General features: G+C 43.4%; 1 protein-coding gene across 1 annotated transcript in view; it reads right to left on the bottom strand.

The window, feature by feature from the left end:
• LOC110493280 (copine-5) overlaps positions 1-16,298 on the bottom strand; it is a 305,250-nt gene that overhangs the window by 75,153 nt on the left and 213,799 nt on the right. The window contains exon 8 of the mRNA XM_036950811.1: positions 12,495-12,558. Coding sequence (XP_036806706.1) covers positions 12,495-12,558 — 64 coding nt within the window. The remainder of the gene's footprint in view (positions 1-12,494; positions 12,559-16,298) is intronic.

The raw sequence follows: 16,298 nt of genomic DNA, 5'->3' as shown, positions 1-16,298 counted from the left end.
ATTTACATGGAAACATATGTTTATTCATTTTAAATGTAACCTTTATTTAACTGGGCAAGTCAGTTATTGAGAACAAATTCTTATTCACAATGACGTTCTATCCCGGCCAACCCCGGAAGATGCTGGGCCAACTGTGCCCCGCCGTATGGGACTCCCAATCACGGCCAAATGTGATTTAGCCTGGATTCGAACCAGGGACTGTAGTGACTCCTCTTGCACTGAGATGTAGTTCCTTAGACCGCTGCGCCACTCGGGAGCCAAAGCATTGCCAAAGCAATTTAAACATCTCACTCCCTCCCTCTCTCTCTCTAGAAGATAGAAGATAGAAGATATATGATAGAATATAGAGGATAGAAGATAGAGGATAGAAGATAGATGATAGATGATGATAGATGATAGAAGATGACATATGATAGAAGATTGATATGATAATAGAAGATGCGCCACTCGGGAGCCAAAGCATTGCCAAAGCAATTTAAACATCTCACTCCCTCTCTCTCTCTCTCCCTCCAAAATCTTGGATTCAAGTGTTATTCTAAATGAGACTGCTGTTGTTGTCTAACTCTTTCTCTCTCTGGGGACTCGCCGTGCTGGTTTGTTCCAAACACACTGAACAAGCTATGGACCCAAAATATCACTCATTTCCCTACATATTCCCTTATGGGACATGGTCAGAAATAGGGAAATATGTAGGGAATAAGGTGCTATTTGGGAGGGGGTTTCGGTGCATGAAAACAGAAACATAGATGCAATAAACAAGCTGGTATTGTTCTGTAGGAGCTGGTAATTAAAGAGAGAAAAGCACCAACAACAATAAACAAGCTGGTATTGTTCTGTAGGAGCTGGTAATTAAAGAGAGAAAAGCACCAACAACAATAACAACAACAACACAATTCTGAGATGATAGATGATAGATAGATGATAGATAGATGATAGATGATAGATGGATGATAGATGATAGATAGATGATAGATAGATGATAGATGATAGATAGATGATAGATGATAGATGATAGAAGATAGATGATAGGTGATAGATGCTAGATGATAGAAGATAGAAGATAGATGATAGATAGATGATAATTGAAGATAGATGATAGAAGATAGATGATAGATGATAGAAGATAGAAGATAGATGATAGATGATAGAAGATAGATGATAGAAGATAGATGATAGATAGATGAAGATAGAAGATAGATGATAATTGAAGATAGATGATAGAAGATAGATGATAGAAGATAGATCGATATATGATAATTGAAGATAGATGATAGAAGATAGAAGATAGATGATAGATAGATGAAGAATAAAGATAGAAGATAGATTACAAAAGATAGATGAAGATAGAAGATAGATGATAGATGATAGATAGATGATAGATAGATGATAGATGATAGATGGATGATAGATGATAGATAGATGATAGATAGATGATAGATGATAGATAGATGATAGATGATAGATGATAGAAGATAGATGATAGGTGATAGATGCTAGATGATAGAAGATAGAAGATAGATGATAGATAGATGATAATTGAAGATAGATGATAGAAGATAGATGATAGATGATAGAAGATAGAAGATAGATGACAGATGATAGATGATAGAAGATAGATGATAGAAGATAGATGATAGATAGATGAAGATAGAAGATAGATGATAATTGAAGATAGATGATAGAAGATAGATGATAGAAGATAGATCGATATATGATAATTGAAGATAGATGATAGAAGATAGAAGATAGATGATAGATAGATGAAGAATAAAGATAGAAGATAGATTACAAAAGATAGATGAAGATAGAAGATAGATGATAGATGATAGATAGATGATAATTGAAGATAGATGATAGAAGATAGATGACGGATGATAGAAGATAGATGATAGAAGATAGATGATAGAAGATAGATGATAGATGATGATTGAAGATAGATGATAGAAGATAGAAGATAGATGATAGAAGATAGAAGATAGATGACAGATGATAGAAGATAGAAGATAGATGACAGATGATAGAAGATAGAAGATAGAAGATAGATGATAGAAGATAGATGATAGAAGATAGATGATAGATGATGATTGAAGATAGATGATAGAAGATAGAATATAGAAGATATATGATAGATGATGATAGAAGATAGATGACAGATGATAGAAGATAGATTACAAAAGATAAAAGATAGATGATAGATGATAGATAGAAGATAGATGATAGATGATGATAGATGATAGATAGATTATAAAAGATAGATGATAGAAGATAGATGATAGAAGATAGATAGATAGATGATAATTGAAGATAGATGATAGAAGATAGAAGATAGAAGATAGAATATAGATGACAGATGATAGAAGATAGAAGATAGATGATAGAAGATAGATAATAAAAGATAGATGATAGATGATAGATGATGATTGAAGATAGATGATAGAAGATAGAAGATATATGATAGATGATGATAGAAGTTAGATGACAGATGATAGAAGATAGATTACAAAAGTTGGAAGATAGATGATAGATCATAGATAGAAGATAGATGATAGATGATGATAGATGATAGAAGATAGATTATAGAAGATAGATGAGAGATGATCGATAGATGAAAGATGATAGAAGATAGATGATATGTGATGATAGATGATAGATGATAGATGACAGATGATAGACGATAGATGATAGATAGATGATAAAAGATAGATGATAGATGATAGATAGATAGATGATAGATGATAGATAGATGTTAATTGAAGATAGATGATAGAAGATAGATTATATTTAGATGAGAATTGAAGATTGATGATAGAATATAGATGATAGATGATAGGTAGATGATAATTGAAGATAGATGATAGAAGATAGAAGATAGATGACAGATGATAGATGATAGAAGATAGATGATAGAAAATAGATGACAGATGATAGAAGATAGAAGATAGATGATAGATGATATATGATAGAAGATAGATGACAGATGATAGAAGATATATGATATAAGATAGATGATAGATGACAGATGATAGAAGATAGATGATAGAAGATAGATGATAGAATATAGAAGATAGATGATAGATGATAGAAGATAGATGATAGAATATAGAAGATAGATGATAGAAGATAGATGATAGAAGACAGATGATAGATGGTAATTGATGATAGAAGATAGATGATGATAGATGATAGAAGATGACATATGATAGAAGATAGATGATAGATGATAGAAGATAGATGATGATAGATGATAGAAGATAGATGATGATAGATGATGATAGATGATAGAAGATAGATATGATGATAGAAGATAGATGATAGATGATAGAAGATGACATATGATAGAAGATAGATATGATGATAGAAGGTAGATGATGATAGAAGATAGATGATAATAGATGATAGAAGATAGATATAATGATAGATGATAGAAGATAGATGATAGACACACAGACACACACACACAGAGAGTTTGGAGCTGGCTGATCTTACCACAGGAGAACAGGCAGAATAACTTAATCAGCTACAGAGCTGAAGTGCGTTCAGACAGACCAGAGCAGTGTGCATGAACAGGATAAACACCTCGTCTGTTGTTGTCGGAGGGCCAGAGGCTCTACACTGGACACTACCCGTGCCAGCTGTACTTCGTAATGATATTGCTAATGGCTTTTTAATGTTGTAGCAGATCTCACTTGGTAACTGTTTGATGGGTTGTGTTTGGGTGAGAGAGAGAAAGTGTGTGTGTGTGTGTATGTGTGTATGTGTGTGTGTGTGTGTGTGTGTGTGTGTGTGTGTGTGTGTGTGTGTGTGTGTGTGTGTGTGTGTGTGTGTGTGTGTGCGTGCGTGCGTGCGTGTGCGTGTGTGTGTGTGTCTCACTATCTCATTATCATTCCCAGTCAGACTCAGACTGCAGGCTGTGTTCAGTGTCTACAAACACACTCATCTCCACGAGGGCTCCAAGATCTTCCTACCTCGCTGCAGTGACACAGAGAAGTTATGCTGCTAGCCCATAACATCAGCATCAACCCTCCAGCAATCCCACAGTGCTTCACACAGAGCCAGATGTCTGCTCTTTGACATCCCTCAGACACAGAGATACATAGAGACGCTAGAATATAGAAAGTGGTCGACAATGGAGACAATCATCCCCAGTTGATGTGTCCCTATGATCCAGGTGTCAGCGTTCTAGGTGAATGGATAAGGCGGAGTCAGGCGCAGGATGCAGGTATGAGTAAAAAATCTTAGCTTTCCTCAATATCAACAATGTTCCAACAAGGATAAACATAAATATCCAGAGCACATAAATTAAACCACTTCACAACGACAATCACGTACAAAAGAAAAGGGGAAGCCAGAGGGTTAAATAACACTGATTATGGAATGCAAACCAGGTGTGTACAATGAAGACAAAACAAAAAGGAAAATGAAACATGGATCGGTGGTGACTAGAAGGTCGGTGGTGACTAGAAGGTTGGTGGTGACTAGAAGGTCGGTGGTGACTAGAAGGTCGGTGGTGACTAGAAGGTCGGTGGTGACTAGAAGGTCGGTGGTGACTAAAATATTGGTGGTGACTAGAGGATCGGTGGTGACTAGAAGGTCGGTGGTGACTAGAAGATCGGTGGTGACTAGAAGGTCGGTGGTGACTAGAAGATCGGTGGTGACTAGAAGGTCGGTGGTGACTAGAAGATCGGTGGTGACTAGAAGATCGGTGGTGACTAGAAGGTCGGTGGTGACTAGAAGATCGGTGGTGACTAGAAGGTCGGTGTTGACTAAAAGATCGGTGGTGACTAGAAGATCGGTGGTGACTAGAAGATCGGTGGTGACTAGAAGATCGGTGGTGACTAGAAGATCGGTGGTGACTAGAAGGTCGGTGGTGACTAAAAGATTGGTGGTGACTAGAGGATCGGTGGTGACTAGAAGATCGGTGGTGACTAGAAGGTCGGTGGTGACTAGAAGATCGGTGGTGACTAGAAGATCGGTGGTGACTAGAAGGTCGGTGGTGACTAGAAGATCGGTGGTGACTAGAAGATCGGTGGTGACTAGAAGATTGGTGGTGACTAGAAGATCGGTGGTGACTAGAAGATCGGTGGTGACTAGAAGGTCGGTGGTGACTAGAAGGTCGGTGGTGACTAGAAGATCGGTGGTGACTAGAAGGTCGGTGGTGACTAAAAGATCGGTGGTGACTAGAAGGTCGGTGGTGACTAAAAGATCGGTGGTGACTAGAAGATCGGTGGTGACTAGAAGATCGGTGGTGACTAGAAGATCGGTGGTGACTAGAAGATCGGTGGTGACTAGAAGGTCGGTGGTGACTAGAAGGTCGGTGGTGACTAGAATATCGGTGGTGACTAGAAGATCGGTGGTGACTAGAAGGTCGGTGGTGACTAGAAGATCGGTGGTGACTAGAAGATCGGTGGTGACTAGAAGGTCGGTGGTGACTAGAAGATCGGTGGTGACTAGAAGATCGGTGGTGACTAGAAGGTCGGTGGTGACTAGAAGATCGGTGGTGACTAGAAGATCGGTGGTGACTAGAAGGTCGGTGGTGACTAGAAGATCGGTGGTGACTAGAAGGTCGGTGGTGACTAGAAGATCGGTGGTGACTAGAAGATCGGTGGTGACTAGAAGGTCGGTGGTGACTAGAAGGTCGGTGGTGACTAAAAGGTCGGTGGTGACTAAAATATCGGTGGTGACTAGAAGATCGGTGGTGACTAGAAGATCGGTGGTGACTAGAAGATCGGTGGTGACTAGAAGGTCGGTGGTGACTAGAAGATCGGTGGTGACTAGAAGGTCGGTGGTGACTAGAAGGTCGGTGACGTCGACCGCCGAACGCCGCCCGAACAAGGAGAGGGACCAACTTCGGCGGAAGTCGTGACACCAGGACCGAAACAGTATCACTTATCAACTGTCTGTTATTTTAATGGTTATTTTGGATGAAAATTTCAAATCAATGTCTGATTTAAAAGTTTGAATCGATGTCCGGATCATTGCTCAGTTAGTCAAACATTTCTCAGTTTTATCCGGTGTTAGAATGATGGCAGAGGAGGGAAGGATGGACAACAGAGAAGACAGCACTGTTCTATGTCCAAAATGGCGCCCTATTCCCTATATAGTGCACTACTTTTCCCTATGCAGTGCTTAAAATATATTCAATTCATGCTAATTACATATAAGAAAATAACCAAGTTTCACAGTGTCTATAAATAAATTATACGGTTTGGATTAACATAGTAACCTCTCCCTGTATCTCCTCTGTCATCTCCCTGTAGCTCCTCTGTCATCTCCCTGTAGCTCCTCTGTCATCTCCCTGTAGCTCCTCTGTCATCTCCCTGTAGCTCCTCTGTCATCTCCCTGTATCTCCTCTGTCATCTCCCTGCATCTCCTCTGTCATCTCCTCTGTATCTCCTCTGTCATCTCCCTGTAGCTCCTCTGTCATCTCCCTGTAGCTCCTCTGTCATCTCCCTGTATCTCCTCTGTCATCTCCCTGTATCTCCTCTCTCATCTCCCTGTATCTCCCTGTATCTCCTCTGTAATCTCCCTGTATCTCCTCTGTCATCTCCCTGTAGCTCCTCTGTCATCTCCCTGTATCTCCTCTGTCATCTCCCTGTATCTCCTCTATCATCTTGCTGTATCTCCTCTCTCCTCTCCCTGTATCTCCTCTGTCATCTCCCTGTAGCTCCTCTGTCATCTCCCTGTATCTCCTCTGTCATCTCCCTGTAGCTCCTCTGTCATCTCCCTGTATCTCCTCTGTCATCTCCCTGTAGCTCCTCTGTCATCTCCCCTGTATCTCCTCTGTCATCTCCTCTGTATCTCCTCTGTCATGTCCCTGTAGCTCCTCTCTCATCTCCCTGTATCTCCTCTATCATCTCCCTGTATCTCCTCTGTCATCTCCCTGTATCTCCTCTGTCATCTCTCTGTCTTCTCCCTGTATCTCTCCTGTCATCTCCCTGGAGAATGGTGGGTGGTGGTGATGGAGGTGGAGGTGCAGGTGGAGAATGGTGGGTGGTGGTGATGGAGGTGGTGGTGCAGGTGGAGAATGGTGGGTGGTGGTGATGGAGGTGGAGGTGCAGGTGGAGAATGGTGGGTGGTGGTGATGGAGGTGGAGGTGCAGGTGGAGAATGGTGGGTGGTGGTGATGGAGGTGGTGGTGCAGGTGGAGAATGGTGGGTGGTGGTGATGGAGGTGGAGGTGCAGGTGGAGAATGGTGGGTGGTGGTGATGGAGGTGGAGGTGCAGGTGGAGAATGGTGGGTGGTGGTGATGGAGGTGGTGGTGCAGGTGGAGAATGGTGGGTGGTGGTGATGGAGGTGGAGGTGCAGGTGGAGAATGGTGGGTGGTGGTGATGGAGGTGCAGGTGGAGAGTGGTGGTTGGTGGTGATGGAGGTGGAGGTGCAGGTGGAGAATGGTGGGTGGTGGTGATGGAGGTGGTGGTGTTTTTATTTATTTATTAGGATCCCCATTAGCCGACGCCAATGGCAACATCTAGTCTTACTGGGGTCCGACACATCTTGTCTTACTGGGGTGCGACACATCTTATCTTACTGGGGTTCGACACATCTTATCTTACTGGGGTCCGACACATCTTATCTTACTGGGGTCCGACACATCTTATCTTACTGGGGTGCGACACATCTTATCTTACTGGGTTACGACATCTTATCTTACTGGGGTTCGACGCATCTAGTCTTACTGGGGTCCAACACATCTTATCTTACTGGGGTGCGACACATCTTATCTTACTGGGTTAAGACATCTTATCTTACTGGGGTTCGACGCATCTAGTCTTACTGGGGTCCAACACATCTTATCTTACTTGGGTTCGACACATCTTATCTTACTGGGTTTCGACACATCTTATCTTACTGGGGTCCAACACATCTTATCTTACTGGGGTCCGACACATCTTATCTTACTGGGGTCCGACACATCTTATCTTACTGGGGTTCGACACAACTTATCTTACTGGGGTACAACACATCTTATCTTACTGGGGTCCGACACATCTTATCTTCCTGGGGTCCGACACATCTTATCTTACTGGAGTTCGACACATCTTATCTTACTGGGGTCTGACACATCTAGTCTAACTGGGGTCCGACACATCTAGTCTTACTGGGGTCCGACACATCTAGTCTTACTGGGGTCCGACACATCTTATCTTACTTGGGTTCGACACATCTTATCTTACTGGGTTTCGACACATCTTATCTTACTGGGGTCCGACACATCTTATCTTACTGGGGTCCGACACATCTTATCTTACTGGGGTCCGACACATCTTATCTTACTGGGGTTCGACACATCTTATCTTACTGGGGTCCAACACATCTTATCTTACTCGGGTTCGACACATCTTATCTTACTGGGGTTTGACACTTCTTATCTTACTGGGGTCCGACACATCTTATCTTATTGGGGTCCGACACATCTTATCTTACTGAGGTTTGACACATCTTATCTTACTGGGGTCCGACACATCTTATCTTACTGGGAGTTCGACACATTTTATCTTACTGGGGTCCGACACATCTTATTATGGCAGTTCCCCAGGCAGTTTGATACAGTGTTGTTCCCCAGGCAGTTTGATACAGTGTTGTTCCCCAGGCAGTTTGATACAGTGTTGTTCCCCAGGCAGTTTGATACAGTGTTGTTCCCCAGGCAGTTTGATACAGTGTTGTTCCCCAGGCAGTTTGGTACAGTGTTGTTCCTCAGGCAGTTTGATGCAAGGTCACTCAAAGGGCTGGGATTTTTAATTAAAGCCCATTCAGTCACACATTAGGATCAGCAGATTTTATTACTGCCAGTGGGCACATAGCATCACGTGATGTAATCCACTATCAATTCCTCCCTCTGGAGGAACTCTCTCTGAGTCGTACTCTGTCTGCCTGTCTCTCTCCCTGTGTCTCTCTGTCTCTCTCCTCACCCTTCTCGTTGTCCTGCTTTCTCAATTTTCTCTTTATCTATGTGTCTCTTACACCGGTGTCAGATCTGGTCTAGTGCTCAGAGCCACAGAGACGACAGATATTTGATATAAAAGTTTAACGGTATCTGCACTTCAACACCAGGGCCTAATCTGCCATGTCATAGCTCAGTGGAGCCCTGTGTGTGTGTGTGTGTGTGTGTGTGTGTGTGTGTGTGTGTGTGTGTGTGTGTGTGTGTGTGTGTACGTGTGCGTGTGTGTGTGTTTAACTATCCTTGTGGGGACCACAAGAATGCTAAACAAACAAACATTTGACCAACTGGGGACATTTTGTTAGTCCCCACGAGGTCCAATGCTATTTCTAGGGGCTTTAGGGCTAAGGTTAGAATTAGTGTTATGGTTAGGAGCTAGGGTTAGTTTTAGGGGTAGGAACTAAGGTTTGGTTTAGTGTAGGTTTTTGGGTTAAGGTTAGGGTTATGGTAAGGTTTAATAGGGTTTCTGTTTATGCTGGTATCAAACCTTGGGTTGCATGGGCCTATTGCAACTTACTGCCCTGTTTCTAGATTGTACATCTGACCGGTCTGGAGGGGGTGGGAGACCATGAAATGCCGAGAGCTGCGAGGCATCACCCATAACAGTTCAACAACAGGAGGTTTGAACGTAAATGTAAGTTTGAATGTAAAAAAATATATTTTTATCAAAATGCATTTTTGGACAGAAATGCCTTCTGGGACATGAGAACTTTCATGTGCCTTAATAACAAACGTGTATGACATCTGTAAACCCAAATAAAATAGGTCAATTACGAGCCACAGAAAAAGATGATAATGAGTGGGCTGGACAATGGCTTAGATAATGAGCGGGCTGGACAATGGCTTAGATAATGAGTGGGCTGGACATCACGAGAGAGGTATTCGGATTGGTCTGCCATATAGAGGGCTTCTGTCTATTTGAGCTTGTCGGTCTGTGTTGGTAATCCTGTCGAATCCTGGCTTTAAAAAAAATGTATTGTGTAGTGGAGCTGCGTAAGTGTTGCTCTCCACTTTCTGAAGGATCAAGTTTTGAAATCAGTGGAATTATAGTATGATAGCTAAAGATATGGAGAAAACACCTGTCTCTTGATTACATCTTCAAACTAAGGGCAACCGTGGTATGGCATTTCTGACAGGTTGACACGTCCATCATGCATGATGCTGTACACAGGTAAGAAATTCTAGCATTAGCAAGCCACATTGGTAAACAAATCTAGATCTAAACAAATCATCGGCCAGAGCGTCAAGTGTGAGAGCGGAACGAGATGGGTGGGGCTAAAGCTTAAGAGGGTGTGAACGATGCTGAATGGGTGTAGACAAAGATCTCTTCACTAGATACCAAAACATTCAAAGGTGATTTTCTCAAAAGTGAGTTTACAAGTTGATCAACTTTCATAGCAGAATTACTTTCCCATTGTTCCTCAAATGAAAGGTATGATATTTTGAAGCTTTGAGTCTCTACTTTTATCCAACATAAGTAACACCATTTCACATGTTTTCACAGTTCTGCTACATAAGACCGAATCCAGGTGGTGAGTCACATATAGAATCATGTTGTCACCAAAAGTGTTAAATAATCCACATTATATTTTGTATTTGAGATTCTTCAAACAGATTCTTCACCCGTTGCCTTGATGACAGCTTTGCACACTCTTAGCAGTCACCTGGGATGCATTTCAATTAACAGGTGTGCCTTGTTCAAAGTTCATTTGTGGAATTTCTTTCCTTCTTAATGTGTTTGAGCCAAGCCAGTTGTGTTATGACAAGGTAGGGGTGGTATACAGAAGATAGCCCTATTTTCTAAAAGACCAAGTCCATATTATGTCAAGAACAGCTCAAATAAGCAAAGAGAAATGACAGTTCATCATTACTTTAAGACATGAAGGTCAGTCAATATGGAACATTTCAAGAACTTTGAATTTTTTTCAAGTGCAGTTGCAAAAACCATCAAGCGCTACGAAGAAACTGGCTCTCATGAGAGCCACCACAGGAAAGGAAGACACAGAGTTACCTCTGCTGCAGAGGATAAGTTCATTAGAGTTACCAGCCTCAGAAATTGCACCCCAAATAAATGCTTCACAGAGTTCAAGTAACATACATATCCCAACATCAACTGTTAAGAGGAGACTGCGTAAATCAGGCCTTCATGGTTGAATTGCTGCAAAGAAACTACTACTAAAGGACACTAATAAGAAGAAGAGACTTGCCTGGGCCAAGAAACATGAGCAATGGACATTACACTGGTGGAAATCTGTCCTTTGGTCTGATGAGTCCTAATTTGATATTTTGGGTTCCAACCCCCGTGTCTTTGTGAGACACAGAGTAGGTGAACGGATGATCTCAGCATGTGTGACTCCCATGGTGAATCATGGAGGAGGTGTGATGGTGTGGGGGTGCTTTGCTGATGACACTGTCAGTGATTTATTTACAATTCAAGGCACACTTAACCAGCACGGCTACCACAGTATTCTGCAGCGATATTCCATCCAATCTGGTTTGCACTTAGTGGACAATGACCCAAAACACCTTCAGGGTGTCTAAGGGCTATTTGACCAAGAAGGAGAGTGATTGATTGCTGCATCAGGTGACCTGGCTTCCAAAATCAGCATATGTGGGAACTCCTTCAAGAGTGTTGGAAAAGCATTCCAGGTGAAGCTGGTTGAGAGAATCCCAAGAGTGTGCAAAGCTGTCATCAAGGAAAAGCGTGGCTACTTTGAAGAATCTAAAATCTAAAATATATTTTGATTTGTTTAACTCTTTTTTGGTTGCTACATGATTCCATATGTCTTATTTCATAGGTTTGATGTCTTCACTATTATTCTACGATGTAAAAATAAATAAATACCCTTGAATGAGTAGGTGTGTCCAAACTTTTGACTGGTACTGTATATTTGTGAGAGTACCGAGCTGTCTGTCTAAACTACTGGCACACAGCTCAGACACCCATGCATACCTCACAAGACATGCCACCAGACGTCTCTTCACAGTCCCTAAGTCCAGAACAGACTATGGGAGACGAATGGAACTCTATTCCACATCAAGTAACTCATGCAAGCACAAAAATTATATTTACGAAACTGATAAAAATACACCTTATGGAACAGCGGAGAAGGTGAAGCAACACAAACATAGGCACAGACACATGCATAGACACACATGATAATATACACACTATAAACACACGTACACATGGATTTTGTGTTGTAGATATGTGGTAGTGGAGTCGGGGGCCTGAGGGCACACACTTAGTGTGTTGTGAATTCCGTTATGAAGAGTAATGCTAATAGTGAGCCATAATAAATAAAAACACAGATGCAGCACGTGTCAAACCCATTCCATGGAGGACCTAGTATCTGAAGTGTCTGAAGGTTGTTGCTCCTTCCTCGTACTTGATGGATTAATTAAGGTCACTAATTAGTGAGGAACTACCCTCACCTGGTTGCCTAGGTCTCAATCCTAAAACCAGCAGACTCTAGGTCCTCCATGAAATGAGTTCGACCCCCCTGGTCTACAGTATAGTGATGGTAATACCAGAAGTTACTAGTTGGTCTACTTACTCTGCAGTTACCCAGCTCCTCTACAGACAGAATGATGGTGCCACATTTCTTCCCAGCTATACCGCTGTAGAAAACAGAGACAGAAGAGAGAGGATAACACATGGTTAAGTTTAGCCAGGGACGGGTGAAGCATCTGTACAACAGAGATGCCGAGTTCCAGTCCTCCAGGACCAGAGTGTCAGGATGTGTTGACGCTCACTTGATCATGAAATGTCACCGGTTGGCAAGCTAGGGAACACACCTGGTTTTCAGATCACAACGAGACACATTGTTCTGATTGAGTGTGACAGAAACGGCATGCAACTCTCTGTCACTGTCCATGGTTCTGAAACCATCCAGAGCACAGGGTTGACAGATGCTGTCCATGGTTCTGAAACCATCCAAAGCACAGGGTTGACAGATGCTGTCCATGGTTGTGAAACCATCCTGAGCACAGGGTTGACAGATTCTGTCCATGGTTCTGAAACCATCCAGCGCACAGGGCTGACAGATGCTGTCCATGGTTCTCTGAAACCATCCAGAGCACAGGGTTGACAGATGCTGTCCATGGTTCTGAAACCATCCAGAGCACAGGGTTGACAGATGCTGTCCATGGTTGTGAAACCATCCTGAGCACAGGGTTGACAGATTCTGTCCATGGTTCTGAAACCATCCAGCGCACAGGGTTGACAGATGCTGTCCATGGTTCTCTGAAACCATCCAGAGCACAGGGTTGACAGATTCTGTCCATGGTTCTGAAACCATCCAGAGCACAGGGTTGACAGATGCTGTCCATGGTTCTGAAACCATCCAGAGCACAGGGTTGACAGATGCTGTCCATGGTTCTGAAACCACCCAGAGCACAGGGTTGACAGATGCTGTCCATGGTTCTGAAACCATCCAGAGCACAGGGTTGACAGATTCTGTCCATGGTTGTGAAACCATCCAGAGCACAGGGTTGACAGATGCTGTCCATGGTTCTGAAACCATCCAGAGAACAGGGTTGACAGATGCTGTCCATGGTTCTGAAACCACCCAGAGCACAGGGTTGACAGATGCTGTCCATGGTTCTGAAACCATCCAGAGCACAGGGTTGACAGATGCTGTCCATGGTTCTGAAACCACCCAGAGCACAGGGTTGACAGATGCTGTCCATGGTTGTGAAACCATCCAGAGCACAGGGTTGACAGATGCTGTCCATGGTTCTGAAACCACTCAGAGCACAGGGTTGACAGATGCTGTCCATGGTTCTGAAACCATCCAGAGCACAGGGTTGACAGATGCTGTCCATGATGCTGAATATACATCTCTCTCATCTACGTATCCTCCCCTCTTTCTCTCTTCCTCCATCTCCCCACTTATCTCTTTCTCTCTTCCTCCACCTCTCCACCTCTCTCTTTACCTCTTCCACCATCTCTCTCTCTCTCTCTCTCTCTCTCTCTCTCTCTCTCTCTCTCTCTCTCTCTCACTCTCTCTCTCTGTCTCTCTGTCTCTCTGTCTCTCTCTGTCTCTCTGTCTCTCTCTGTCTCTCTGTCTCTCTCTGTCTCTCTGTCTCTCTCTCTCTCTCTCTCTCTCTGTCTCTCTGTCTCTCTCTCTCTTTCTCGCTCTCTCTGTCTCTCTCTGTCTCTCTGTCTCTCTCTCTCTCTCTCTCTGTCTCTGTCTCTGTCTCTGTCTCTCTCTCTCTGTGTGTGTGTGTGTGTGTGTGTGTGTGTCTGTGTGTGTGATGTGTGTGTGGTGTTGTCTACTCTTTGTTTGACCAGGGGGTGCAATGACACTGGAGTGGACGTCTGTTAATTGGTTCACTCGTCAGTGGACAGCCCTCTGTGTGTTTTGAGAGAAGGGGGCTTATTAATGTGATGGATGAGCACAGATGGAGCCGGCAGGGTGGTGTGAACATGCGTCTTGCCCTTTTCCCCAACATTCTTTGTTTTTCTCTCTTTCTCTCAACTTATACCCCAGCAATCGCCATCCTCTTCCTCCTCTCTCTTTCTCCCATCCCCCTTCCCTTCCTCCCGTCCTTCCTCTACCTGCCTCCCACTCTCCTCCCTCCCTCTGGACCGTAAGGATTAGACTGACTGAGTAACAGCCTTGAATCATTTAAGAGCTAGTTTCAGCGACCAGATGAGATGGTGGAGCAGAAATTCCAGTAAGAGGCCGGAATGGTGCTGGAGATCAGAGGTCCACTAGGATCTCCTCACTGCTACGCTGTCAGGCCACTCAATAAGAAGAACAAATCAGGGAATGGATGTATTTATTCATTTAGTGCAAATCCCAAAGAGGTATTCAGCTAACCTTGCCTCACCTTGGGTGTCTCCACCTCTCTCTTTCTCTATTCCGCCATCTAGCCATCTCTCTCTCACTCTCTCTCTCTTTCTATCTCTCTCTCTCTTTCTATCTCTCTCTCACTCACTCACTCACTCACTCACTCACTCACTCACTCACTCACTCACGTACGTGTGTTCACCCGTCAATAATAAAAAATCTTGTTGCGGTTCACATCGATGGCATCTTCAGGATCTTAATCAATTGTTCAATGTTTACAGATTTAGAATAAGAGCGTTAAGGCTGAGGGTTGAGGTCTGATTGAAGAGGAATGTGGGACTCCATCCATTACCCTCTTTGATCTTTTATTTAGAGTGTATTTTACATTGGCCACTGGCCTAAGAGCATCTAGGTTGAGAGAACAGAGTACACTATGTCATTGTGGATCGTTGGTAGACAGACATCTCAGATTCACAGATAGTTCTCTCCCAAACACACCATCCTCAAACTCCTCATCTCCCACCTTCCTCAAACTCCTCCTCTCCCACCCTCCTCAAACTCCTCCTCTCCCACCCTCCTCAAACTCCTCCTCTCCCACCCTCCTCAAACTCCTCCTCTCCCACCCTCCTCAAACCCCGTCCTCTCCCACCCTTCTCAAACTTCTCCTCTCCCACCCTCCTCAAACCCCGTCCTCTCCCACCCTCCTCAAATTCCTCCTCTCCCACTCTCCTCAAACTCCTCCTCTCCCACCCTTCTCAAACTTCTCCTCTCCCACCCTCCTCAAACTCCTCCTCTCCCACTCTCCTCAAACTCCTCCTCTCCCACCCTTCTCAAACTTCTCCTCTCCCACCCTCCTCAAACTTCTCCTCTCCCACCCTCCTCAAACTCCTCCTCTCCCACAGTCCTTTTAATGCTCCTCTCCCACTATCGGATGGTTGCATCACCTACAGTTCCAGAGAAAGCTCAGAGAAAACATTCAAAGGCCACTGAAACTCCAAGAAACCTTCCTTCCTTCCTTCCTTCCTTCCTTCCTTCCTTCCTTCCTTCCTTCCTTCCTTCCTTCCTTCCTTCCTTCCTTCCTTCCTTCCTCTCTCTGTCTCTTTCATCCTTTTTATATCTATCTCCCTCTCCTTTCTCTCTCTCTCTCTCTCAGGCTGGGTCATGAGGGTCTGAACAGGGTGTCAGGCTGGGTCATGAGGGTCTGAACTATTTAGGTGCTGAGGGACAGTACATTGTATGGTTACTGTATGGTCCTTTGTATGGCCTTTAGGACATCTACTTTGTGCATGACACAAGTCATTTTTCCAACAATTGTTTACAGACAGATTATTTCACTTATAATTCATTATATCACAATTCCAGTGGATCAGAAGTTTACATACACTAAGTTGACTGTGCCTTTAAACAGCTTGGAAAATTCCAGAAAATTATGTCATGACGTTAGAAGCTCCTGATAGGCTAATTGACATAATTTGAGTCAACTGGATGTGTACCTATGAATGAATTCCAAGGCCTACCTTCAAACTCAGTGCCTCCTTGCTGGACATCATGGGAAAATTAAAA

The sequence above is a fragment of the Oncorhynchus mykiss genome, chromosome 17 (assembly GCF_013265735.2).
Source record: "Oncorhynchus mykiss isolate Arlee chromosome 17, USDA_OmykA_1.1, whole genome shotgun sequence".
Lineage (NCBI taxonomy): Eukaryota > Metazoa > Chordata > Actinopteri > Salmoniformes > Salmonidae > Oncorhynchus > Oncorhynchus mykiss.
The sequence above is the reverse complement of the archived record's forward strand: the minus strand, read 5'-3'. Positions and strand labels throughout refer to the sequence as shown.